At 40.2% G+C, this 25,168-nt stretch overlaps 1 protein-coding gene across 3 annotated transcripts in view; it reads left to right on the top strand.

The window, feature by feature from the left end:
• The window catches only part of ankrd13a (ankyrin repeat domain 13A), a 61,136-nt gene that overhangs the window by 13,080 nt on the left and 22,888 nt on the right, over window positions 1–25,168 (top strand). For all 3 annotated transcript variants that reach the window (XM_043715518.1, XM_043715519.1, XM_043715517.1), the window contains exons 4-13: window positions 136–181; window positions 1,711–1,854; window positions 2,981–3,170; window positions 9,837–9,903; window positions 10,530–10,611; window positions 16,290–16,354; window positions 16,890–17,020; window positions 21,709–21,866; window positions 22,824–22,958; window positions 23,836–23,996. In XM_043715518.1, coding sequence (XP_043571453.1) covers window positions 136–181; window positions 1,711–1,854; window positions 2,981–3,170; window positions 9,837–9,903; window positions 10,530–10,611; window positions 16,290–16,354; window positions 16,890–17,020; window positions 21,709–21,866; window positions 22,824–22,958; window positions 23,836–23,996 — 1,179 coding nt within the window. The remainder of the gene's footprint in view (window positions 1–135; window positions 182–1,710; window positions 1,855–2,980; window positions 3,171–9,836; window positions 9,904–10,529; window positions 10,612–16,289; window positions 16,355–16,889; window positions 17,021–21,708; window positions 21,867–22,823; window positions 22,959–23,835; window positions 23,997–25,168) is intronic.

Raw genomic sequence — 25,168 nt, forward strand, 5'->3', positions numbered from 1 at the left:
ACTGGTATAAGCCTATCAGGTGTTGAATTCACTATTAGTTGAGGATACAACTTTCGTTTTCTATTTTAAAACTCTTCACAGCCCTTAAGACTTTATCTGCCTAATTGCCATTAATTTTACAATCTTTTTTAACAGACTTCTGATTTCTACGTGGAAATGAAGTGGGAGTTTACCAGCTGGAGTAAGTGTTGTTTAGTTTTTACATTAGCTAATTATTGGTATGCCCAAATTGACAGTGAATCTAATGCAGATTTCTTATTTTTAAAGTTCATTTGCTCCCAACTAATGCTGCCCTAGTAACATGTTTAAATAAATGAACTATTTGAAATGATTCCCACCTTTTTTAAAAATGTGGGATTATACCTGGTTTCTTGCCATGATAATGACATTTCTGAGATTGAGTTTAATGTGGGCATTGTGAGCATCTACCCACCTACGTTTGGAGTTTCCAAGCTATAAAATATTCTGTATTTCTAAAAGTGACCTTTTGCTTTTCATTTTCCCTGCCACAATATAGATTCAGTCAACCAAGAAAGTAGGCAGGCAACTTACTTAAACTTACTTGTATTGGATGCAAAGAGATGTGCTAGAAACCTTATCTACAGTAAGGTTTGCTGTATGTGAAAGTATTACTTTTTTGATTTGGTAGTTGTAGTCCCAATATTTAAGAAGTAGCTACAGTCAAAATCTGTGTCATCAGCCTAAATTGATGCAAATTGTCAGATGTCCAATTGAGATTGAGGTTTTGATGTATCACTTTACCACATGCTATGCTGTCACTACAATGCAGTGACAGCTTGCGTATACCTGAAATATAGTGTCTTTATCATTGTGAAACATCCCAAGGTACTGAACATTGTCAACAATGAAACCACACAAGGGGGAGAACAGTATGATTTGAAACAGTATCCTGCAAACATGAGAAAGGATTGACACTGAGGAAATTTGATTGGATCCAGTACCAATATATTTCTCATTTATTTGAGCAGGCCTCAGCTTGTGCTGCTCCTCTCAGTATTTAAAATTGTCAGGATCATCCTGCTGCCTTAAGGTGAAATACTCCAGATGCTAGAAATCTGAAACAAACAAGAATGCTGAAGAAACTCAACAGGTTTGGCATAATCCGTGGGGGAGAAACAAAGTTACAATTTCAAGTGTGGCATGAATTTTCTTCAGAAATGTTCTGAACAGTAACTCTGTTTCTCTGTCCACAGATGCTGCTAGACCATCTGAGTTACACCAGCATTGTATATTTTACCCCTATTGGTTGCAAGTGTCCTTCTGCGCTTGAGCATATTTGAATTCCTTCTGCTTTGAAAGAGTCAATATAATTACCCTAACATTATTGTGAGGACTAATTGGATTTAAATAACAACTCTCTTTAAAAAGAGCCACTGTCATTGTCAATCATACATTTAATTATGTGAATTGCTTTAACTCTGAAGCTTCTAACCTTGAAAACAGCCATCAAAGCCTTTCAAAATTTGTTAATTTAAACTGGTGTCACAGAATTGACTTAAACTTGTGCATTGTGACTATATGTAAGGAGAGAGGCACCAAATTAAATGTCAATTTTCTATAACAATTCATGGTAGCTAAGGTTTCTAAAAGTACAAGAAAAAAATAGTTTTTCCTTTTGTCTCATAAACAGTTTTTTAAAATGATCTTCTTACCTCTGCATATTTCCTCCATTCTTCTCACCTTTTCCAGTTCCCCTGGTGTCAAAGATGTGCCCAAGTGATGTGTACCGTGTGTGGAAGAGTGGTGCCAATCTGCGAGTGGATACAACCTTACTGAACTTTGAGAACATGAAATGGGAAAGGGGACATCGTAGCTACATATTTAAGGGCAAAGGTGAGTAGTTTATTTCTTGATCTTCAGTAGGTAGCTCTTAAGTTTTTAAATTATTTCCTCCTCCATCCACCACACATCCACCCCCCTGAGGTACCCACATTGCTTAATTGTCTGGTTTACAAAGTCATGGGACAATGTATAGGGACTAGGAAAGGCAATAGGTCCATTAAGGCAGGTTGATCGAGCTATGTAAGGAGTGCAATGAAAATTTAGTAAACTGAATCCTGGGATGGCAGGACTGATGTATGGAGAGAGACTGAATTGGAGTCTAGAAGAATGAGGGGTATATCATAGAAACCCATAAACTCTGTCCAGACTGGACCAGTAAATACAGGGAAAATCTTTTTGATGACCAGGTAATCCAGACGCTGGGGTCCTCTCTGCCATTGAGTATGGTTGAGGCCAAAACATTGAATGTTTTCAAGAAGGAGATCAATATAGTTCTTGGGGCTAAAAGGGCCAAAGGATATGGGGTAGAAATAGAACAGGATTCTGAGTCAGATGATCAGCCATGGTCATATTGAATGGCAGAACAGGCTTGAAGGACCGAAGAGGCAGACCTCCGCTCCTTTTCTCTGTTAAACCATTGTGAGAGAGCCTCTCCTGGCTTAGCAAGTAAATGCATTGCCTCCTCCAAGTCAGTGATAAGTCTCTGGTTCCATCCTGATATTAGCTAGGGTGGCTCTAGTCATGTTATGATTGGCTTCTCTCCTCAGTGATGAAAGGTTAGGAAGGGAGAAAGGGGAATGATCAGACAGAACCTCCCCTCTGATTGCTGTTACATTATGCCAGCTGGGAAACATGTAAATACCATCTTGGACAAGGCCAGTTCAAGTTTACCTAAGGTGACTCTCATTACTAAAAAGTCCAAATCCCAACGTTTGAATTCATATGATTAAAAATTATCTTTTATCCAGGAGGTCAGCCCTTGTGAAACTATATTCTTAATGTGAATTAGGGACAAGTGAATCAAGTTCTTAGAAAAAAAAAATTGAACTCAACCCATAGGTATTAAACAGCTAAATATTTTTCATCAAATAATATAAATAATTTTTAATTTATAATAATGTTTTGTTAAGTTTCTCAATACCACTAAGGTTGCCATAATTTTTCTTTTTGATGACAGCTGACTCAGCAGAATTTATAGAGGTAGACCACGAGAACCAGGTTGTAGACCGAGAACATTTTACACTCTCACAAGAACAACAAGGCCTCGCTTTATCCTCCGTCAGACCAACAAAGGACCAGGTTGCAAATCGTCTTACATCCCCTATCGTTTCTACGTGCCTTGACACAAAACATATATCCTTTGAGAGGTAATACTAACAATACTAGGCATCTCTGAAGTTCAGTGTACAGTCTGATGCAACTACTAAATGAAAGTCAGGAGGAATCTGGTTGGTCAGATGTGTTTTGTTGACAGATTGATGGACTACAAAAGACTCCGTGTAATTCGGATGTTTTGCTGTAGATGATAAAACAGCCTTTACCCTCCCCTCAGGACTTCATGCATAATTATAATAATTGAGATAAAATTATTAGATTCCAGTCATATCCAGGATTGACCAAGTAGAAGAAAGAATGAGACAAACTGAGAAGTAATTAGCTGGCCATTAATATAGGCTGTGACATAGAAGAAAACAAATACTGTCTGAGTCAAGGAGTGCCATATGTTTGAGGCTTTGGTGACAATTGAGTGTAGATATGTCAGAAGTGGTCACCTACCTGTGTGAACTATGTTTTTGCGAATGCTTTATACCCTACCGGTAAACCTCTGTTCTGATGTAAGAAATACTGAATAACACCTGACGTGAATGATGACAAAATGAGCTGACCTTGCATTTTGTGATGTGTAGCCAATTTCATTTGATTTGTAATTTGTTTTGATAATTAACCATTTTTTTAAAAATAGTGGCTTCAGTCACTTTGTAAAACTAGGCATCAAATTCATAGTCAGTCAACTGACATGACTGAAAAATCAGAAATCATCGTGTGTGGTGTGCATCTAAGCTCCAGGTTCACTTTTCAATATGATTAAGGTCAACATTCACGCTGTACACACTTGTTATTTTGTGATGCTGCAGGACTCTGACTAGAAATTGCAAGTTTCCAGCAGTAGACAAAGTTTCATCAGCCACCCATACCATGCTCAGTCCTGTAAACAGCTGCTACAGACCACTACTTAGTTTTTTATTTTAATAAAGGCTATTTTGAGATAGTACTATTAGTAATGATTTGAGTACCATTTATATTTGGTAGTGATCAATTTTACTTTTTTTTTGGAAAGCCTGTTTGCTGAATGGAAAGAATTTATTCTCAGATGATACCGATTTGTTATGAATATAGTCAAAACTCTCTCAGACTCCTAGTTATGAACCCCGAATGTAATGGACTGTCTATTCTGTTCTTAAAGGTGATCAATGGTCAAGGTAGGTTTTCTGGAACAAAGCCTTAATTGCCACTAGGGTAAATGTGGCATTATAAGTGTCACCCAAACCTTGGCAGATGAAATTTGGAGATCGATTAAGAATTAAGTTTTCTTCTGGTGCAAGAAGCTTGCAGAAATAGAGTTCTAAACTTTTAATTCCTTTTCAAATGAAAGCAGCGTGAAGAGACTGCTGTTTTCTTTAAATACATTTGACTCATTGAAGTGCAAAAAATGTGGAGAATTGTCACATTTTGGTTAATGTGTAATAACAAGTAGTACGATCTTTTGTAATTTCATAATGTTGTTATGGAGATGGTTGCTTAAGACGTTTCATTCACCTCTGTCCCTCTTTGTTTTAAGGAAATACTCTTCCCTGAATGTCTATATTTGACTGAAAAGACTTAAAATGAAAATTTCTCTTGTTATTCCTTGTTTCAATAATACCTTCTGTGGCGAGGTAATCTCTTTGTAAAATGATTCTTTTGGAATTGAGATTTTTAGGGCAGATGAATGAATGATCAGTCTTCTTAAATAATTTGACATAAATTAAAAGAATGATGTCAGGAATTAAGGGCTTGTCATATCAGGAGTAGTTGACGACTCTGGGTCTGTACTTTAATGACTTTAGAAGGGTGAGGGGGTATCTCATTGAAACTTACAGAATACTAAGAGGTTTGGATAGGGTGGATGTGGAGATAATGTTTCCATAAGTAGGAGAGACTAGGACCCAAACATACAGCCTCAGTGAAGGAATGACCCTTTAGAGCTGAGATGAGCAGGAATTTCTTCAGTCAGGGTAGTTAATCTGTGGAACCCATTCCCACAGAAGGCTGCGGAGGCAAAGTTGTTGAGTGTTTCATCCCCTGTCTGGGTGACATCCTCCGTGCTTGGGGGCCTCCTGTGAAGCGCTTCTGTGATGTTTCCTCCGGCATTTATAGTGGTTTGTCTCTGCCACTTCCGGTTGTCAGTTCCAGCTGTCCGTTGCAGTGACTGGTATATTGGGTCCAGGTCAATGTGTTTGTTGATAGAATCTGTGGATGAGTGCCATGCCTCTAGGAATTCCCTGGCTGTTCTCTGGCTTGTCCTATAATAGTAGTGTTGTCCCAGTCGAACAGACTACTACGACCACTAAGACTCATAACAGCACACAAACCAACAGCCACTCTCAGACAACAACTCACCAGGACAAAGGACACGATACCCAGCATGAGCAAAACCAACATAGTGTACAAAATCCCATGCAAGGACTGCACAAAACACCACTACATAGGACAAACAGGAAGACAGCTAACGATCCGTATCCATGAACACCCAACTAGCCACGAAACGACACAACCAGCTATCCTTAGTAGCCAGACACACAGATGACAAGCAACATGAGTTCGACTGGGACAACACTACTATTATAGGACAAGCCAAACAGGGAATAGCCAGGGAATTCCTAGAGGCATGGCACTCATCCACAGATTCTATCAACAAACACATCGACATGGACCCAATATACCGGCCACTGCAGCGGACAGCTGGAACTGACAACCGGAAGCGGCAGAGACAAACCACTATAAATGCCGGAGGAAACATCACAGAAGCGCTTCACAGAAGGCTCCCAAGCACTGAGGATGTCACCTAGATAGGGTGCAACACGTCTGCAACACAAATTCCCAGCTCGGCGAATAGAACCACAACATACTGTTAGTTCCTGATTCATAAAGGGATCAAAGGTTACTGGAACAATGCAAGAGAATGGGATTGAGAAATATATCAAACATGATTCATTGACAGAGCAAATTCAGTGTGTTGAATGGCATAATTCTGCTCTTATACCTTATTTCCTTTATGGTAGCAAATTGGAATATTTGAACTATTTGAGTCGTGAGGTTTGAATTAGATCTGTTTCCGAGGTTGTGACCAAGAACATTCTAGATTCTGCAGGCAGTGTCCATAAAGATCAACAGATGTGCTCACTGAGTTCTTTCTTGCTCATTCATTGGTTTGGTTCAGTTGTTCTCATTCATTCGCCCTTGTGTCCTCTCCAATTTCCTGCTCTTCACCCCACTTTTTCATACATCTTCTGTGTCTCATTCTCTCTCCAAAGCCCACAATTATAATCTGTGATATTAACCAAGTATCTGATTTGTCACACACAAATGCTAAATTGATTAAGATTTGGAGACGCCGGTGTTGGACTGGGGCATACAAAGTTTAAAAATCACACAACGCCAAGTTATAGTCCAACAGTTTATTCGGAAGCACTAGCTTTCGGAGGGCTGCTCCTTCATCAGATAGTTATGGAGAATAAGATTGTAAGACACAGAATTTATAGCAAAAGTTTACAGTGTGATGTAACTGAAATTATATATTGAAAAAGACCTGGATTGTTTGTTAAGTCTCTCATCTTTTGGAATGACCATGTTGGTTTCAGTTCTTTCATATGTAAATGGCAAAAAAAAATTTAAGTTCACTTGAGAATATAACTTTTAACAATTGGTGTCATGTTGGCCCAGATAATGTATTGAAGGTGTTAGCTTCCCTGTGTGAAGCTGTCTGTGTCACAATGGTCAGACTGATTCTAATCTAAAAAACGGATTTACAGAATCTTACATGGATTCATGCAGTTTTTGAACAAAGTAAAATGTAATCTGCAAGTACAAATTCACCCTACAAACTTATGTCTATGTGAGTGTGTGGGGGGTGTGTTATGATTGCCTGTGAGAGAGTGTGTGTATGTGTGTCAGTACAAAGAGGTATAAAGTCTGTGAGAGGGTGTGTGTGGGTGTATGAAAGAGGGTCTGCATGTGAGAGAGAGAGAGAGAGAGTGTGTGTGTGTGAGAGACAGTGTGACATGAACCCAAGGCCCCAGTTGAGGCCATCCCCATGGGTACCGAACTTGGCTATCAGCCTCTGCTCGGCCACCTTTCATTGTTGCCTGTCCAGAAGTCCGCCTTGGAGTTCAGTCACTCGAAGGTCCGAGGTCAAATGTCCCGGACCGCTGAAGTGTTCTCCGACTGGGAGGGAACGTTCCTGTCTGTTGATTGTTCTGCGATGTCCATTCATCTGTTGCTGCAGCCTCTGCTTGGTCTCACCAATGTACCATGCCTTAGGGCATCCTTGCCTGCAGCGTATGAGATAGACAATGTTGGCTGAGTCGCATGGGTACTTGCCACGTACGTGGTGGGAGGTGACCCCACGTGCATTAATGATACAACCATTACACATGGGGTCACCTCCCACCATGTATGTGGCAGGTACCCATGCGACTCAGCCAACGTTGTCTATCTCATACGCTGCAGGCAAGGATGCCCTAAGGCATGGCACATTGGTGAGACCAAACAGAGGCTACAGCAACAGATGAATGGACATTGCAGAACAATCAACAACCAGGAATGTTCCTTCCCAGTCGGAGAACAGTTCGGCGGTCCGGGACATTCGATCTCGGACCTTCGGGTGACTGTCCTCCAAGGCAGACTTCTGGACAGGCAACAATGAAAAGTGGCCTAGCAGAGGCTGATAGCCAAGGTCGGTACCCTTGGGGATGACCTCAACCGGGAGCTTGAGTCATTTCACACTATAGGTGACCCCATTGCACTTTTATATACGCGCGCGCACGCACATACACACACACACACTCACTTTTATACCCCTTTGCACTCACACATATACACACACTCTCTCACAGACACTCATAACACACCCCCCACATACACATAAGTTTGTGGGTTGAATTTGTACTTGCAGAATTACATTTTACTTTGCTCAAAAACTGCATGAATCCATGTAAGGTTCTGTAAATCTGTTTTTTTAGATTAGAATCAGTCTGACCACTGTGGCACAGACAGTCTCACACAGGGAAGCTAACACCTTCAATACGTTATCTGGGCCAACATGACACCAATTGTTAAAAATTGCAGTCTCAAGTGAACTTGAAAAAAAGTTTTGCAATTTACATATGAAAGAACTGAAACCAACATTGTCATTCTAAAAGATTAGAGACTTAGACAATCCAGGTCCTTTTCAATATATAACTTCAATTACATCACACTGTAAACTTTTGCTATAAATTCTGTATATTACAATCTTATTCTCCACCTGATGAAGGAGCAGCCCTCCGAAAGCTCGTGCTTCCAATTGATTGTCCATGTATAATTTGAGTTACATCACACTGTAAATTTTTACTATAAATTCTGTGTGTTAGGATTGAGCCCTCCACTACCACCTGATGAAGAAGCGGCGCTCCGAAAGCTAGTGTGCTTCCAATTAAACCTGTTGGACTATAACCTGGTGTTGTGTGATTTTTAACTTTGATTAAGAATGGCTGTGGAAAATGGGTTACAGAAAGGCTCATTCTTAGAAATCATAGAAATCTTCGTTTTGAGAATCTGAATCGTTCCTTTAGGTGTTGAAGCAATGAACTTGTTTGAAACACTATTTTTGGATGGGGTAGCAAAACAATTAAGGAAAGGCTAAACAGCATCAAGCTTAGCTAAAACACATAGTTGGTTTCTTTTTGAGAAATTGCACTTGTCTTTTTTAATTTTCCAAAAAGACATTCCAACCTGCTGTAATTCTGATTTACTTGGACAATTAGAAAGTGAATGGTCGTGTGTTTTTTTTTATCATTTGAAACTAAACATCAGACATTCTACAATGATAGTTTAGATTAGATTAGATTACTTACAGTGTGGAAACAGGCCCTTCGGCCCAACAAGTCCACACCGACCCGCTGAAGCGCAACCCACCCATTCCCCTACATTTACCCCTTACCTAACACTACAGACAATTTAGCATGGCCAATTCACCTGACCTGTACATCTTTGGACTGTGGGAGGAAACCGGAGCACCCGGAGGAAACCCACGCAGGCACGGGGAGAATTGAAAAGAGTGACATCTTTTAACTTGTCATTTGGAGATTAAGTATGAAAACCTTTAAAGTTGGAACTGTTGCTTACTGTACTCAACAGTTTCCAATTTTTAAATAGGAAAAGTGTGAATAGACCACTGACATGATAGACTAACTTATCTGTGGATATATGTAGAGCTCAAGCAAAAAAGACCACACTTCAAAGTAGCTTTGTTGATATTTATCAGTAATGTGATTTATTTTTCCGGTTGTTTAGTTCTGAGGTTGACTTAGCTGAAGTCGACAATTGCACAAAATTTGTTTCCAATATAGTAAGGATTCAGAGAGAAGTAAGAGCTCGTGGTGCTGTATCTTTGGAGCTTGGGACTAATGAGTAGGCTGTTTTGGGGTCAGGATTTGATGTCGTTCTTCTACCTTTTGTGGATGAGGTAAGAACATGGAGTTAAATGAAGTTATTTAAAAGTCCTAACCTAGATCCGAGGCATGGTGTGTCTCATCTGGACAGTGGACATTTATTCTTTTGAATATTTTGCAAATACTACTTTTCAAAAACAAATAGACTGGAGATTAATTTGTTTCAGTAATTGAAAGCTAGGTGTGTTTTGCTTATAGTTGTACTTGCCAAAGATATATGGGAGGAAGAGATGTGATATTGAGAAGGTGAAAAATATGGTTAACTCTCTACTTATCCCATAGGAACAAATGTGGATTCTGGGGCTGGCGGACAGACAAGACTGATGTTGTTCAAGCATATGAGGCCAAGGTACAGCTAAACAAGACATTTCTGGTTTTCTTTCTTCCTTGTATTTCAGTCCACTTGAATGAAAACTCTTGAGGGAGGTATCCACGGTTTCTTGTAATCATCTCCTTTTTCTTAAGAGATAATCACTTCATGATGGAGTTCTGGGACACCAATGAAAGAGGAAAAAATGAAAATAGATTAACAATATCCAGATAAACTCTCATAGATTCTAGCTGCAAATTCTTGTGTGGGAAAGAGAAAGGGGGTGGGGGGTAATCAGTACCAGCGTTTAAGAGTACCGAGTGGGATTAGATAAACAATTTGGCAGATTCATCTAAAGGTATGTGCTCCACAAACGAATAGACTGTTAGTAGTTTTGCTAAAAGGTCATAGCCTGAAACGTTACATTTGTTTCTCTCTGCACAGACACTAATTTGCTGAGTGTTTAAAGCATTTTCTGTTTTTATATCAGATTTCCAGCATTCGTGGTTGTTAGCTTTTATGTTGGGTCTGTTGATGTCACTATTTAGTCTTGTACATTCAATGAAATACTAAAAGGTTTGCACATTGTGAATTTCCATTTCCAGGAAATAAAGGAGAAAAATAAGGGGTGAAATGAATGAGCATATTTGAATGTATTTTTCTAGGTTTTCACTGTGAACAATGTTGATGTGGTAACCAGAAGCAGAACAGAACACCTGACTGACGATGAGAAGACCAAATATAAAGGTATAGAAATAAACCAATGTGGAATTGTGTTCTCTGATATTTAAGAAAGACCAGTTGATCCAGCCTGCTGCTTTGACCATATTTAACTTGCAAGTACATATTTTTCTTCAAATGCCCCCACCCCCCCCCATGAAAAGAAAACTGTTGGTGATCTTTGAATTTGGGTAAAATTTAAAAAGATAATCTTTTTTTCTCAAATGTAAATGGAACACAAATCCCAGGATGTAGCTTTAGCATTCCAATTCACATGATGGAACTGTGCTCCATTGTACACCACAGCTAATATTCTTTTGGTTTGTGAGGATTAATAATATTTGGTAAAAATAGGACCATATCATAGACTAGCGCTATCCAATATAATTTCAATGCAAACTGTATTTGCCACATGGTACAAAATATGCCCAGTATTTTATAAAACAAAATGCACAATCTTTTGAAAATTAAAATTTTAAACTATACAATTAATACGGATACACGTGTAGCCAAAGACAAGAAAACTGCTTCAAAGGTGTTCTGTAAAATGCATACCTGTTTTGCAAAGGAAGCCTACTGCCTAAACTCTGATATGGTGGTGACAAATTAATAACTAAATTATACTATTTCTGTTTTTCACCCAGAGGGTGGTGGTAATCTGGAACTCATTGCCTGTAAGCATGGGAGAGGCAGAAATCTTCATAACATTGAAGTAGTATTTAGATGTGCACTTAGATGCCAAAACATAAAGTTTTGGAAAATGGAATTAGAATAGTTGGTTGTTTTTAACTGGCATGGACACAGTGGACCTAAGGGTTTTTTTCCATGCTACAGATTTTTATGACTTCATTAATATTTTAGCAGGCTTGAGAAAAGAAAAGAACTTGTAAATCTTTACATATTAGTTGACTTTTGCTTTGCTTAGTTGCCATTTGTAAACATAGCACCTGGACATTTGGCTTGTGTAATCTTTTGATTTTTATGTTAAAGCACCTTATTCCTTTCAGTCACTCTTTCAAACAGATCTATAAACTTGAAGACTGAACATATTTGTATGTTGGTGCATTGCCCCAGCTTGTCAAAATTGCACATTTTTAATCCTCACTGATATCCATGCAGTGTAGTCTGTCATTCACTCACTTAGTGTCTTACTTTTAATAACTCCAAACACCAACCACGAAAAAACAAGCCCTTCAACGAGAATTGAATTGAATTAAATTTACTGTCACGTGTACCGAGGCACAATGAAAAGCTTTGTCTTGCGAGCAATACAGGCTGATCACGTAGATAAATAGCATAGATAAGTAAACAGTGGCAAAAGCCAAAACACAGGTACAGGCTAAGAGTTTGAGTCCATTCAGCATTCTAACAAGAGTAGGGTAGAAACTGTTTAGAAACCAGCTGGTGCATGTGGTCAGGCTTCTGTACCTTCTCCCCCATGATAAACATTGTAATAAAGCATTGCCAGGGTGGGATGGATCTTTGAGAATGCTGGCGGCCCTTCCTTGACAGCGGGCCTGGTAGATGGGAGGTTTCTACAGAATCTACAGATGAGAGGTTGGCCTTTGTGATTGTCCGGGCGAAGTTCCCCATTCTCTATAGCCATCTCCGATCTTGAATGGTACAGTTGCCATATCGGGTAGTGATACATCCAGATAGAATGCTCTCAATGGCGCACCTATAAAAGTTGGCAAGGGTATTCGCCGTCATGCCAAATTTTCTCAGCTGCCCAAGGAAGAAGAGACATTGTTGGGCCTTTGTAATCAGTGCTTCCGCATGAAGAGATGACCACTCCCAGAAGCTTGACACTCTCCACTCATTTCACCTCTGCTGTTAATGTCTAGAGGGCATGAGTAACATCCTGCCAAAAGTCAATAATGACTTCCTTGGTTTTGCCGGCATTGAGAGCTAGGTTGTTCTCAGTGCACCATTCTTCCAGGTCTTCCATCTCCTGTCTGTAGTCTGTTTCGTCCCTCTCTGAGATTCGACGGACTATGGTGGTGTCATCAGCGAACTTGTAAATGGCATTAATCTGGTATTTGGCGACACAGTCTTGGGTATACACTGAATACAGTAGGTGGCTGAGTATGCACCCCTGGGGGTGCACTAGTGTTGAATGTTAGTGAGGATGAAATATTGTTTCCAATCTTCACTGATTGTGGCCTGTGGGTCAGGAAACTGAGGGTCTATTTTCAGAGAATGGGGCTTAGTCTGAGATCACTCCGTTTAGTAATTATTCTCGAGGGGATAATCATGTTAAAGGCTGAACTGCAGTCCATGAGTAGGATTCTTACATAGCTGTTCTGGGTGTCAGGATGTTCGAGGGAAGAGTTAAGGGCAAGTGATAAGGCACCTGATGTGGATCAGTTTGTCTGATAGGCAAATTGGAGTGGGTCAAGAGTAGTGAGGAGGCTGGAGTTGATTAATACCATGACTAGCCTTTCAAAGCACTTCATGACCACCGAAGTTAGGGCCACTAGACTGTAGTCATTGAGACATGCTGCATGAGCCTTCTTCGGCACAAGGATGATGCTGGCCCTCTTGAAACAGGGACAGTGGCCTGCTGCAGGGAGAGGTTGAAGATGTTTGAGAAGACCTCTGCCAGTTGATCTGTGCATGCTCTGAGTGTACTGCATCTGGTCCCATTGCTTTCGTTGGATTCACATGAAGGAAAATTGATCTGACCTCTAAGATAAGATGCCAAATTCCCTCAGAAAACTTAGAGGTAGTCAAACCATCGCCCTTCCAAAGGTTGACTCCTGTTTTTAGTATTTCACAAAGCTGTCCCACCAATCCAAAATGTATCAACATTTAGAAGCACCTAGAAAGAACAGGAACAGAGAGGGGAACTAACAGCTTTCTACTCCCCTTGTTTCATTGAGCAAGTAGTTCTTTAGCTTCCATGTCACTAGAAACCAAATAATTGAACTACATTCTGATAAACAAAGTTGTGGTCTGTCTGACATGTGATTCTGTTGAGCAGCAATATGCTTGATTCTTCCTCGATTAATTGAAAGTGGGTAACAAACTACCGACATCTACACTTTTTACACAGCTATATTGTGTGACTTTGAAAATGGAGAGCATTAATTTGCCACATGTCTGGCCTCATTGGGCCAGCTTTTGATTCCAGATTTTTATTGAATCCAAATTTCACCATGTACCGTGATGGGATTCAAATTCATGCTCCTGAGATTCTGGATTAATGTGATTGTGAATCTCTGCAGTGAGAAATCCAACCACCTCTTTAACTGCAAATGTTAACAAGTTCTATATCTGTACAAAATTATTATGGTGCAGTGGAAGGCTATTTGATCCATCGGTGCTGCAACTCTTCTCCAATTGAGTCTCATGATTTGGTGCATCTTTTCACCATTAACCTGCACATTATTTCAATATCAGTAATTATCTAATGCCCTCTTTGCCTCAATTGAACCTGCCTCCACCACACTTTGAAGTGGTGGTAGAAACCCAAACCACTTGCGTTAAAAGTTTCTTCTCTCATCGTTTTACTATTTTTGTAAATCATTTTAATTCTGTTGTCTTTCGTGCGTGATGGTTTATGAGCAGGAACAATATTTCCTTATCTACCCTGTCCACCTCTAGTGATTTTGAAAACTTCAGTCAAATCTGCTATTGGCCTTCTCTTCAAGAAAAACAGTTCTAACTTCTCTAGATTTCTTCAGTCAGATGGTGTTCATTAAAGAAGTCTATTTTTGTTTTAATCTCTCTATGTCAGGCTTAGAATACCAATAAGGCAGTGCCATAGTGGTTATATCAGTGGACTGATAATCCTAAGGTCTAGGATAATGTTCTGAATCACAGATTCAAATCCCAGCATGGCAGTTGGTGGAATTTAAGTTCAATTAATAATTGAAAGCTAGTTGCAGTAATATTGATCATGAAACTATTATAAACTGTCCTTTAGGGAAGGAGTTCAGCCATCCTTTACATGGCCCAGATATGATTCTAGACCCCAGCAATGTGGCTGACTCTTAACTGCCTTCTGAAATGGCCAAGCAAGACACTCAGTTCAAGGTCAGTTAAGAATGGCCAATAAATGCCTAGCCTTTTCAGTGATGCCCACATCCTATGAAACAATAAAGGAAACAAAAATATAGAGAAAGCATAAGATTGACTATATAAGCAACAGGGTAACATAATTAAATTTCACAGTTAGTCATGGAGTACAGGGACTAAAGATATGTGCATTTCCTACCTTAGCCATACCAAAATCCTTAACACTTTATTGGTTTATAGTAAACCAACAGTGAGTACCGCTGAACTGTCAGCTTGAGTTCAACAATAGTATTTTACTTGTAAGTCAAAAGAACTTTTAAATCCACTTTAAGCAACTTGTGTCTGAGCACTAGGCTGGCATTTCCGTGCAGCACAAAGAGCTGTTTGCTGGGGAGAGAAGTTGCACAGAGCCTCAGACTGACCACTTGGGTGGACTGAAAAATATTTAAAATGGCTTGGCCGACATCAGTCCTGCAACCAACAACTAAATGTTAACTTGGTCATTTGTTCCTGTGTGAACTTGCTCTTTGGAAATTGGCTGCCACATTCCCCACACTACAGCAGTGGTATATTTCAAAAATTAATCTGTTACCTGGGGTACAGCATTTTAAGATCTGAAAATGTGTTGCTGGAAAAGCGCAGCAGGTCAGGCAGCATCCAAGGAACAGGAGAATCGACGTTTCGGGCATAAGCCTGACATCCAAGGAACAGGAGAATCTACGTTTCGAGCAGAAGCCATTTATTCCACTGAACCGCTCATCTACATTCTTAAAAAAAAATTGTAAATTCACTTAAAAATTCAGTTATTCTACTTGCTTAAAGTCCATTGTTTATATAGCGCTTTTCACTATTTCAGGACATCTTAAAATGCTGGAGGAGAGTGAGGGCTGCAGATGCTGGAGATCAGAGCTGAAAATGTGTTGCTGGAAAAGCGCAGCAGGTCAGGCAGCATCCAAGGAACAGGAGATTCGACGTTTCGGGCATAAGCCTGACATCCAAGGAACAGGAGAATCTACGTTTCGTGCAGAAGCCCTTGGCCAAGGCTTCTGCTCGAAACGTAGATTCTCCTGTTCCTTGGATGTCAGGCTTATGCCCGAAACGTCGATTCTCCTGTTCCTTGGATGCTGCCTGACCTGCTGCGCTTTTCCAGCAACACATTTTCAGCTCTGATCTCCAGCATCTGCAGCCCTCACTCTCCTCCAGCATTTTAAGATGTCCTGAAATAGTGAAAAGCGCTATATAAACAATGGACTTTAAGCAAGTAGAATAACTGAATTTTTAAGTGAGTTTACAATTTTTTTTTAAGAATGTAGATGAGCGGTTCAGTGGAATAAATGACCTGGTCATTTCATACCTGTTTTAGCTGATCAATCCCCTTTGTTGTTCTTCAGTATTAGTTTTTTTAATCAAATGTCGGAGTTTTCAAAAAAATCTTTAGTTCTGGCTGCACTCGAAGCATTGAGAACTCTTTGATTTCTAGATCATGCTCTTGTCTATCATCTTTCAACAGATTTCACGTTGAATAGCTCGAGCTAAATATAGAGCAGTGTTCTTGCTCTTTTATCTGCTTTGGTCCCAATTTTGTTAGATCAGAGATCATTTGGAGAAGCTTCCCTTCTTTCAATTTTAAATCCTTGAAAACACAGCCTAATTTTTCTAACTTTACTGTGTATTTTATTTTACAGATGATAAAAATCTGCTTGAATCTCTGCTGGGAAAAGCAGAGGAGCACATCAGTCCACAGAATGAGGTAATTTAGAGGATAACTGTTTCTCGACAGCTTTTCATGTTTCTTTTCTCTATTCTAGATTGCAAGTAACCAAGGACACCTAAAAATCGCTGTTTGCTTTGTCTTCCCCACCAATGTCTTCAATCTAAGCACCACACCGCACTTCTGTCCATCTTAATGATGCCTCTAATTAGTCTTTATACCCCCATCTCAATGAGGACAGCCACTAATTGGTCTGTAGACAACTAATGGATGTGATTTTGAAATGTAGATAGGTCATGGATATTCGGAATTCTCATTAACATTGAGCGCATTGACTTCTTCACTTGATAGCATAAACACATGAAATATCTAACTATATATAGTGAAAATTGAATGGAGATTTTGCTCATTCAGTTGTATGACTGACCATAAAATTGAGCTGAAAGTCTCCACATATAGTTATCTCAAGGTTTGCACGTACGTACTCACCTTTTTACAGTGTGACCTGTTGCATTTGAACATTTTACCAATATAGACAGTATCTCCCTTTACTGCCTTGTCTTTATATTTGCAGCACCTCATCACAGAAACTGCAACTATCCACAATGTGACATCCATCATGCCAGAGGAATATTTCAACCCAGAGTTTGACCTTGGAGACAGAGACATTGGTCGGCCAATGGAGCTTTCTGTCAAAACACGCAAGTAATGTCATTGACAGGAACCCAAGAATACTATTAGAGCAAATGTATTTTGTTTGAATGTAATGTATTCCAACAATGTAAAAAATCGCTCAACTATGCCTGTACATTAAAAGCAGAACAAATCCAACTCGGCCTGTTACCACCCCATCAGTCTACTCTCAATTACCAGTAAAGTGATGGAACGTGTCATCAATAGTGCTATTAAGTTTCATACATGCTCATTAACAATCTGCTTAGTGACACCCAATTTGGCTTCTGCAAGGGGCACTCATTACAACCTTGGCTCCAAATTAAACAAAAGAACTGAGTTCCAGAGTTGAAGTGAGATTAACGGCCCTTGATATCAAGGCTGCATTCAACTGAGCTCAGCATCAAGGAGCCCTAGCAAAAGGTGGTTGTGTTTGTTGGAAGTCAATCATCCCAACTTTAGAACATCTCAACGGGAGTTCCTGAGTGTAGTGTCCTAGACCGAACTATCTTCAGCTACTTCATTAATGACCATCCCTCCACCATAAGGTCAGAAGTGGGGATGTTCACTAATTGCACAATATTCAGCACCATTCATGACTCCTCAGATACTGAAGCAGTCCATGTTAAAATGCAACAAGATCTGACAATATCCAGACTTGGGCTGACAAGTGGCAAGCAACATTTGCACCACACAAATGCCAGGCTATGACTATCGCCAATAAGAGACAATCTAACCACCGCCCCTTGTTACCATTCATGCATCCCTCACGGTTAACATCCTGGGATTTATCATTGACTGGAACTCAACTGGACTCACTATATAAACACAGTGGGTACAAGAGCAGGTTAGAGGCTAGGAATACTGCAGTTGGTATCTCACCTCCTGACTCCCCATAACCTGTCCTTCAATTACAAGGCACAAGTCAGGATGGATTACACCACACCTTCCTGGGTGGGTGCTGTTCGAACAATTCTCAAGAAGCTTAACAGCATCCAGGACAAAGCAGCCCACTTGATTGGCACTCCATCCACAAGCATCTACTCCATCAACCATCGATGTTCAGTAGCAGTCATGTGTATTATCTACAAGACTCACTGCAGAAATTCACCCAAGATCCACTACCTTTAAATTCTCCTCCAAGCCTGACTTGGAACAATATTGTCATTCCTTCACTGTTGCTGGGTCAAAATCTTGGAGCTCTCTCCCTGATGGCATTGTAGGTCAACCTGCAACAGTTCAAGAAGGCAGCTTAATGCCACCTTCTCAAGGGCAATGAGGGACAGGCAATAAACATTGGCTCAGCTCACAATGCCCAGCTCACACAAATGAATAAATAAAACTGAGTAAATAGAAAATTGTGCAGAGCAATACAGCAGCAAAACCGCTCCTTCAGTTCAACTCGTTCATGCTGACCAAGTTTCCGAAACTAAACTAGTCCCATTTGCTTATATTTAGCCTGTATCTCTCCAAACCTTTCCTATTCATGTACCTATCCAAATGTCTTTTAAATGTTATAACTATACCCTCATCTACCACTTCCCCTGGCAGTTCATTCCATGTATGCACCACTCTCTGTGAAAATGTTGCCCCTCAGGTCCCTTTTTTAATCCTTCTCCCCTCTCACCTTTAAAATATGCCTACTTTTGAACTCCCCTAGTTCCGAACTTCCTGTGCTCCAATGGAAAAGGTGCCAGCTTATCCTGTCTCTATTTTAGTCTGTTTTTGGGAAAGCTGCTAACTGAAGGTAAGTAATGAGGGTGTAAATTACAGTTTTTAATTTAAATTTATTTATTCATGGAATAGGAGCATCATTGGCTAGGCTGGTGTTAATTGCTCTTCCCTATTCCACTTGACAAGGTGTTGGTGAACTGCTGCACTAGGTTGAACCATCTTCACCCACTTCACCAATGACCTTCCCTTCACCACAAGATCAGAAGTTGGGATGTTTACCAATGACTTCACAATGTTCATTATCACTCACCATTCCTCAGATATTGAAGCAGTACTCAAAACTTTTACCCAGGAATTCTTCCCTTGGGTGAATGATAAAAGGCAAGGAGCCAACTCAGAATTCATTTAACTCTTTTTAGGTAATAATACTCAATATAAAACACACACAGGCATTGCAGTGCTTCTTACTTCATCTAACTTAAACTCACTTTATTTAACTTCACATTACCTTGCTTGAACTTAGTTCACATTTAACTCTAACACAATACATTTGGCTTGAATCAAACACTAATTTGAGTGAAGTGGCCAACTTTGCACTGTGTAGATCTTGCCTAGTGGTTCTTTGTCTTCTCTGAAGATAACTCCACAACATATACTTCTCAAATGTTGGCATGGGCAGAAAAATGGCAGATAGAGTTTAATCCGGACAAATGTGAGGAATACGTTTTGGAAGATCATGTACAGATACAAATTATACAGTGAATGGCAGAACCCTTATTGATATGCAGAGGATCTGTTTGTGCAGGTCCACAGATCATTGAATCTGGCGGCGCGGTAGATAAGTAGTAAAAAAAATGGCCTATGGTATGTTTGCTTTCATTTGGAAGGGGCATTGAGTATAAGGAAAGACAAGGTAAAAACAATGACTGCAGATGCTGGAAACCAGATTCTGGATTAGTGGTGCTGGAAGAGCACAGCAGTTCAGGCAGAATCCAAGGAGCTTCGAAATCGACGTTTTGGGCAAAAGTCCTGATGAAGGGTTTTTGCCCGAAACATCGATTTCGAAGCTCCTTGGATGCTGCCTGAACTGCTGTGCTCTTCCAGCACCACTAATCCAGAATAAGGAAAGACAAGTCATGTTACAGTTTTGTAGAAATTTAGTTAGGCCATTTACTTGGAATATGATGCACTGTTCTGATCACCACACTAACAGAAGGATATGGATGCTTTGGAGAGGGTAAAGAAAAGGTTTATCAGGAAGTTGCCTGATAAGAGGGATTTTAGCTATGAAGAAAGGTTGGCTAGATGGGTTTGTTTTCACTGGAACACAGGAGATTGAGTGGCGACCTAATAGAAGTTTAAAAGACTGTGAATGGCATGAATAGAATGGAAAGTATGAGGCTTATTCCCAGCATGGAGGGGTCACCTACTAGTGGGCACAGGTTCAACATGTGACAGGGGAAGTTTTAAGAAATGTTTTAGATTAGATTAGATTACAGTGTGGAAACAGGCCCTTCGGCCCAACAAGTCCACACCGACCCGCCGAAGCGAAACCCACCCATACCCCTACATTTACCCCTTACCTAACACTACAGGCAATTTAGTATGGCCAATTCACCTGACCTGCACATCTTTGGACTGTGGTAGGAAACCGGAGCACCCGGAGGAAACCCACGCAGACACGGGGAGAACGTGCAAACTCCACACAGTCAGTCGCCTGAGACGGGAAATGAACCCGGGTCTCTGGCGCTGTGAAGCAGCAGTACTAACCACTGTGCCACCGTGCCGCCCACACAGTGGGTGATAAGTGCTTGGAACACATTTCCAGAGGTAGTATTGGTGGTGGTGGTGGTGATGGTGCTGGTGGTGGAAGCAGACACAATAGCAGCATTAAAGAAGCACCTGAACGCATACATGAATGGGAAGGGAATAGAGTGATACGGTTCCTTTAAGTGAAAATAGTTTTAATATGGAAGGGCAAAAATGTGGCAGCACAGGCTTGGAGGTGCAAGGTGCCTACTCCTGTGATTAATTGTTCTTTGTTGGTTTGAGAAATCCTTTGTTCTGCTTTTGTCTCAAAAACGTGCCCTTTTCCAGAAACGTCTGGCACTCAATGAATTGACCAAAATCTGATCACATTGTTTGATCGTGGCCAATGCAGTTTTACTGGTTAATATTAGATTCCCTACAGTATGGAAACAGGCCCTTTGGCCCAACAAGTCCACACTGACTCTCCGAAGGGTAAACCATCCAGACCCGTTCCCCTACCTTATATTTACTCCTGACTAATGCACTTAATACTGTGGGCAATTTAGCATGGCCAATTCACCTGACCTGCACATCTTTGGATTGTGGGAAGAAACCGGAGCACCTGGAGGTAACCACGCAGACAGGGGGACAATGTCTCTGTGGAGTTTGCACAAGTCATCCGAGGTGGGAATCAAACTCGGGTCCCTGGCCCTGTGAGACAGCAGTGCTAACCACTGAGCCACTGTGCTGCCCCAAATAAACAGCTACATTCTGTGCACCATACAAGGTGGTACTGTGCTGGTCTGTCTCGTTGACTGCTATGACACTTGCCTTATTTGGTCAATACACGAAATTGCAGATCGCTTAGTGATTGTAATGACGTCAGCCAGGTGGAGCTCAGAATGGGTTTCCTGATTGTGGCTCTTAATCTGGTCCAATCCGGGAGCCCTGGCTGAAAGAGAAGAGTGTTAGAGATCTTGTTCACTCAGAGCTGGCTCGTGTCAAGGACTATCCATGCAAAAATAAAGGGTGACTTGGTGACAGGATACCCGCATCTGGAGTTATTTCATTCACAGCTTACAGAACAGGTCACATTGTGTCCTGGCTGCAGTTTTAACCAAGGTCAGAGTTAAACTAGCTTGGCCAAAAATTCCCAGCATGCTTGAGTATAGCTTTTAACCATTTCTACTGATGGCCACCTGACCACAAAAAATTTGCATGTTTCCCAGGTTAATTTGGGTCAAATTCAGGGCTTTTCATCCTAATCGGTCTATTTTACATCCCTTTGGTCTAATCAGATTTAAAGCAACATTGTGGCTATGCGAGGAATACCCACTGTCCTTTGTGGAGCAGGTAATTCCAATAATTGATCTGATGGCAAGGAGCAGCATACATTTCGCAAAACTCAGAGACTTCATCACATTACAGCTGCCACCAGGATTTCCTGTCAAAATAGGTAACATTCAAATTATGACTTTTTTTTGTGTCTAGTAATTTCTACAAGAATGTTATGTATTGACACCTGGTGAGCATCAATGTTACCTTCTGCAGTCAAATACTCTTCAAATACTGTCTGTATATGCTCAGACCTAAGTCATTGCTCATAAATCAGGAGCTTGAGGAAGTGGAAGCCCTGGCAACTGTAAAGCTCTATATCATGAAGGACCTTTAGTAAAGGAGGACAAAATATTGGGAATAGAAACTAGGCAAGTAAACAGGCCTTTGGCCTTGGTTTGTGGTAGCATGCTCACCTCCTGATTAGGAAGTTATGCAGTCAAGCCCCACTTGCAAACCTTTTGCATAATTTAGATTGACACTTGAGTGCTATATTAAGGCAGTGCTCCACTGTGAGAGGTTTCATGTTTCAGACAAGATTTTAATTGTAATGCCATCAACTCTCTCAGCTGTTTGTAAAAGATCTAAATGAATTGTTCAGTGATTAATAGGGAGTTTTTTTTCAGTGCCCTTTATCCCACAACTAACCAAAAAAAACAGATTTACTTCTGTTACTTCTGTTTACTTCTGTTATTTGTGGGACCTTGTGCGCCCACTGGCTGCTACGTTTCCTACAACAGTGATTATATTTCAATTAAGATACCAATTATCTTTTACATTTTTTTTCCGTCAATCACTAGGCTTCCAGAATAGTTTGCAGGGCTAGCAAAGTTTGAGTTAATATCAATAACTCTATACTTTGTAAAAGGAAATTGAATAGTTTTGCCTCGACTAAATCACTTTAGTTACCCAAGATAATTTAAAACAGAATGCTGGAGAAACTCAGCAGGTCTGGCAGCATCTGTGGAGAGAGAAACAGAGCTAATATTATGAGTCCAGTATGACTCCTCAGGACTGTAGGCATGGCAGTCTTATTGTTTAAATTGTTTCTCCAAAATTATCCTGTCTTCTGTCCCAGAAATCCCACTATTCTACGTCCTGAATGCACGAATTACATTTGGAAATGTGAATGTATGCAGCACCGATAAGGCACTGACTCCACAAACACAGAAGGGATCACTGAGCAACTTGGTCATGTCAACATCTAATGGAGGTTTGCAGATTGTATACATTACCCTGTTACATAACTGTTTAAATTCTCAATCTGGACACTTTTTTTTTGCTTGATTTATGGAATTATTTCTTTATTTCCACTAAAGATAATCACAAATGATGTGGGTTAATGTCATAAAAAGCATTTGTACTGACTCAGCTAAACCTGCTGTGATGTTAGAACTAAAATGTATATTGGTAAGAAGGAAACTGTTTTACGACGAAGAATTCCATATTTTTTCAAAAGATTTGCACTGAAATATTGATTATATTGAGGGAAGTGATCGTTGTTAATTATAGCGCTACAGTCTCTGATTCCTAGCATATAACTGTAAAATGGAACATTTTCCGTTTCAAGGGACTCTGACTGACTGCCTTCAATTCCCAGATCAGTTGTAGCAAAATAAGAGCACCTGCTACTGCACCAATGTGATAATGTTTTCAGACACCAGTTGCAATGTCCTGCCCATAAGTAATTGTGAGTTGGTACTATACCGGGTGCAGTGGACCAAATCAATTAGAAATTAATTGAGACTAATGAAAAAACATTAAAAAGGGAGAAAGTCAGTTTTGTACAAATATAACCAATTTAACCATACTACTCAGCAAGTTTAAAAAACATCTCCAGAAAGTGTATCTTCATTATCAGTAAATGGGCCAATAATCTGCAGTTTCACAAAACTAATAGTCAAGTTATGAGCACTTATTACTGTTGTTGACCCTGCCTGTATTAGTGAGATTTTTGTTGAAAAAGCACTGTCCTTTCTAGTTTATTAAGTTCTGTGTAAGCTTCCTATGTAGTGTTTACCTGAAATAATTAACATGCCAATTTACAGCAAATGGAGTTAATATGTACTTGTTTTTACTCTTTCTCTCAGGCTCTAAATTTAAAGTGGATCAATCTGTTTTCGCCATACCAGAAAATTACCACATCCGTGGAATGGGCAAGAATATGGTACTTGGTGTTGAGGATGAGAACGATCAGTTGATCCAGTTTGCGATTCAGCAGAGTTTACTCGATTCTCACTCTGGCAGTGAAGTGAGTGCTTATTTAAAAAGAAATTGTGCTTTGGCATGTAATGAGATACTGCTTTTCTTTCCTCTCTCACAGTTCATTCCAGCCCACCTGTTTATTTTCTTTTTTTTTAATACATCACTTCTGGGATATGGGCTTCACTCGCTGGGGCAATAGTTATTGTTTATCCTTTTGAGAAGGGGTGAGCTGATTTCTTGAACCATTGCAGTTGACTGAGTGTAGATACATCTACAATGTTATTAGGGATGGAGTTCCGGTATTGTGACCTAGCCACAATGAAGGACCAACAAATATGTCTCCAAGTGAGGATGGTGAATGGCTTGGAGCGAAAATTAAAGATGGTGGTGTTCCTATGTGTCTGATGCACTATCCTTTTAGATGGCAGTGGTTGTGGGTTCTAAAGGTGTCGCCTATGGTGAATTTTTGTAGATGGTATACACTGCTGCCACTGGGTTGATGGTGGAAGAAATGAATGGCACCATATCCACAATCAATCAAGTGGGCTGTTTTGTCTTGGCTATGTCAAGCCTCTTGAGTGTTATTGGAGCTGCACTCATTCAATCAAGTGGGGAGTATTCTATCATTCTCCTGGCTTGTACCTAATAGATGGTGGACAGGCTTTGTGGAGTCAGTATAGGAGTTATTTGCTACAGGATTCTCTGACCTGCTCTTGCAGGCAGAGTACTTATAAGGTTTTTCCAATCAAGTTTCTAGTCAATGGTAACCTTCAGCATGTTCACAGTAGAGGATTCAGCGTTGAATGTCAAAGGGTGATGGTCAGATTCTGTGACTCCAGGGATGGGCATTGCCTGGCACTGTGCACAAATGTTATGTTGTTTGTCAGCCCAAACTTGGATAGTATTTAGATCTTTCTATATTTATTTAGAGTTATAGTTACTGGGTTAGATTCCATACATTAGTAACAGCAGCCAGCCAAGTATCAGGTCTTTTTTTGTATTTGAAGCTAGTCAGTTTTGTAACTCTACAATCTATCAGAGGTTTGACTTTAACTAATGTCCACAGTGATTTCCAGTAACTATCATGGAGAACAATTAGAAGTTAGAAACAGGGAAATGAGTCCAAATGTTGCTTGAGATGAGTAAAGTTTGAGGCATCAAACCTGACCTAGATCAGTGCTTTATCATTCCATTGAGTTTTCCTGATTAAGTGATCAG

Source organism: Chiloscyllium plagiosum, chromosome 25, assembly GCF_004010195.1.
Source record: "Chiloscyllium plagiosum isolate BGI_BamShark_2017 chromosome 25, ASM401019v2, whole genome shotgun sequence".
Lineage (NCBI taxonomy): Eukaryota > Metazoa > Chordata > Chondrichthyes > Orectolobiformes > Hemiscylliidae > Chiloscyllium > Chiloscyllium plagiosum.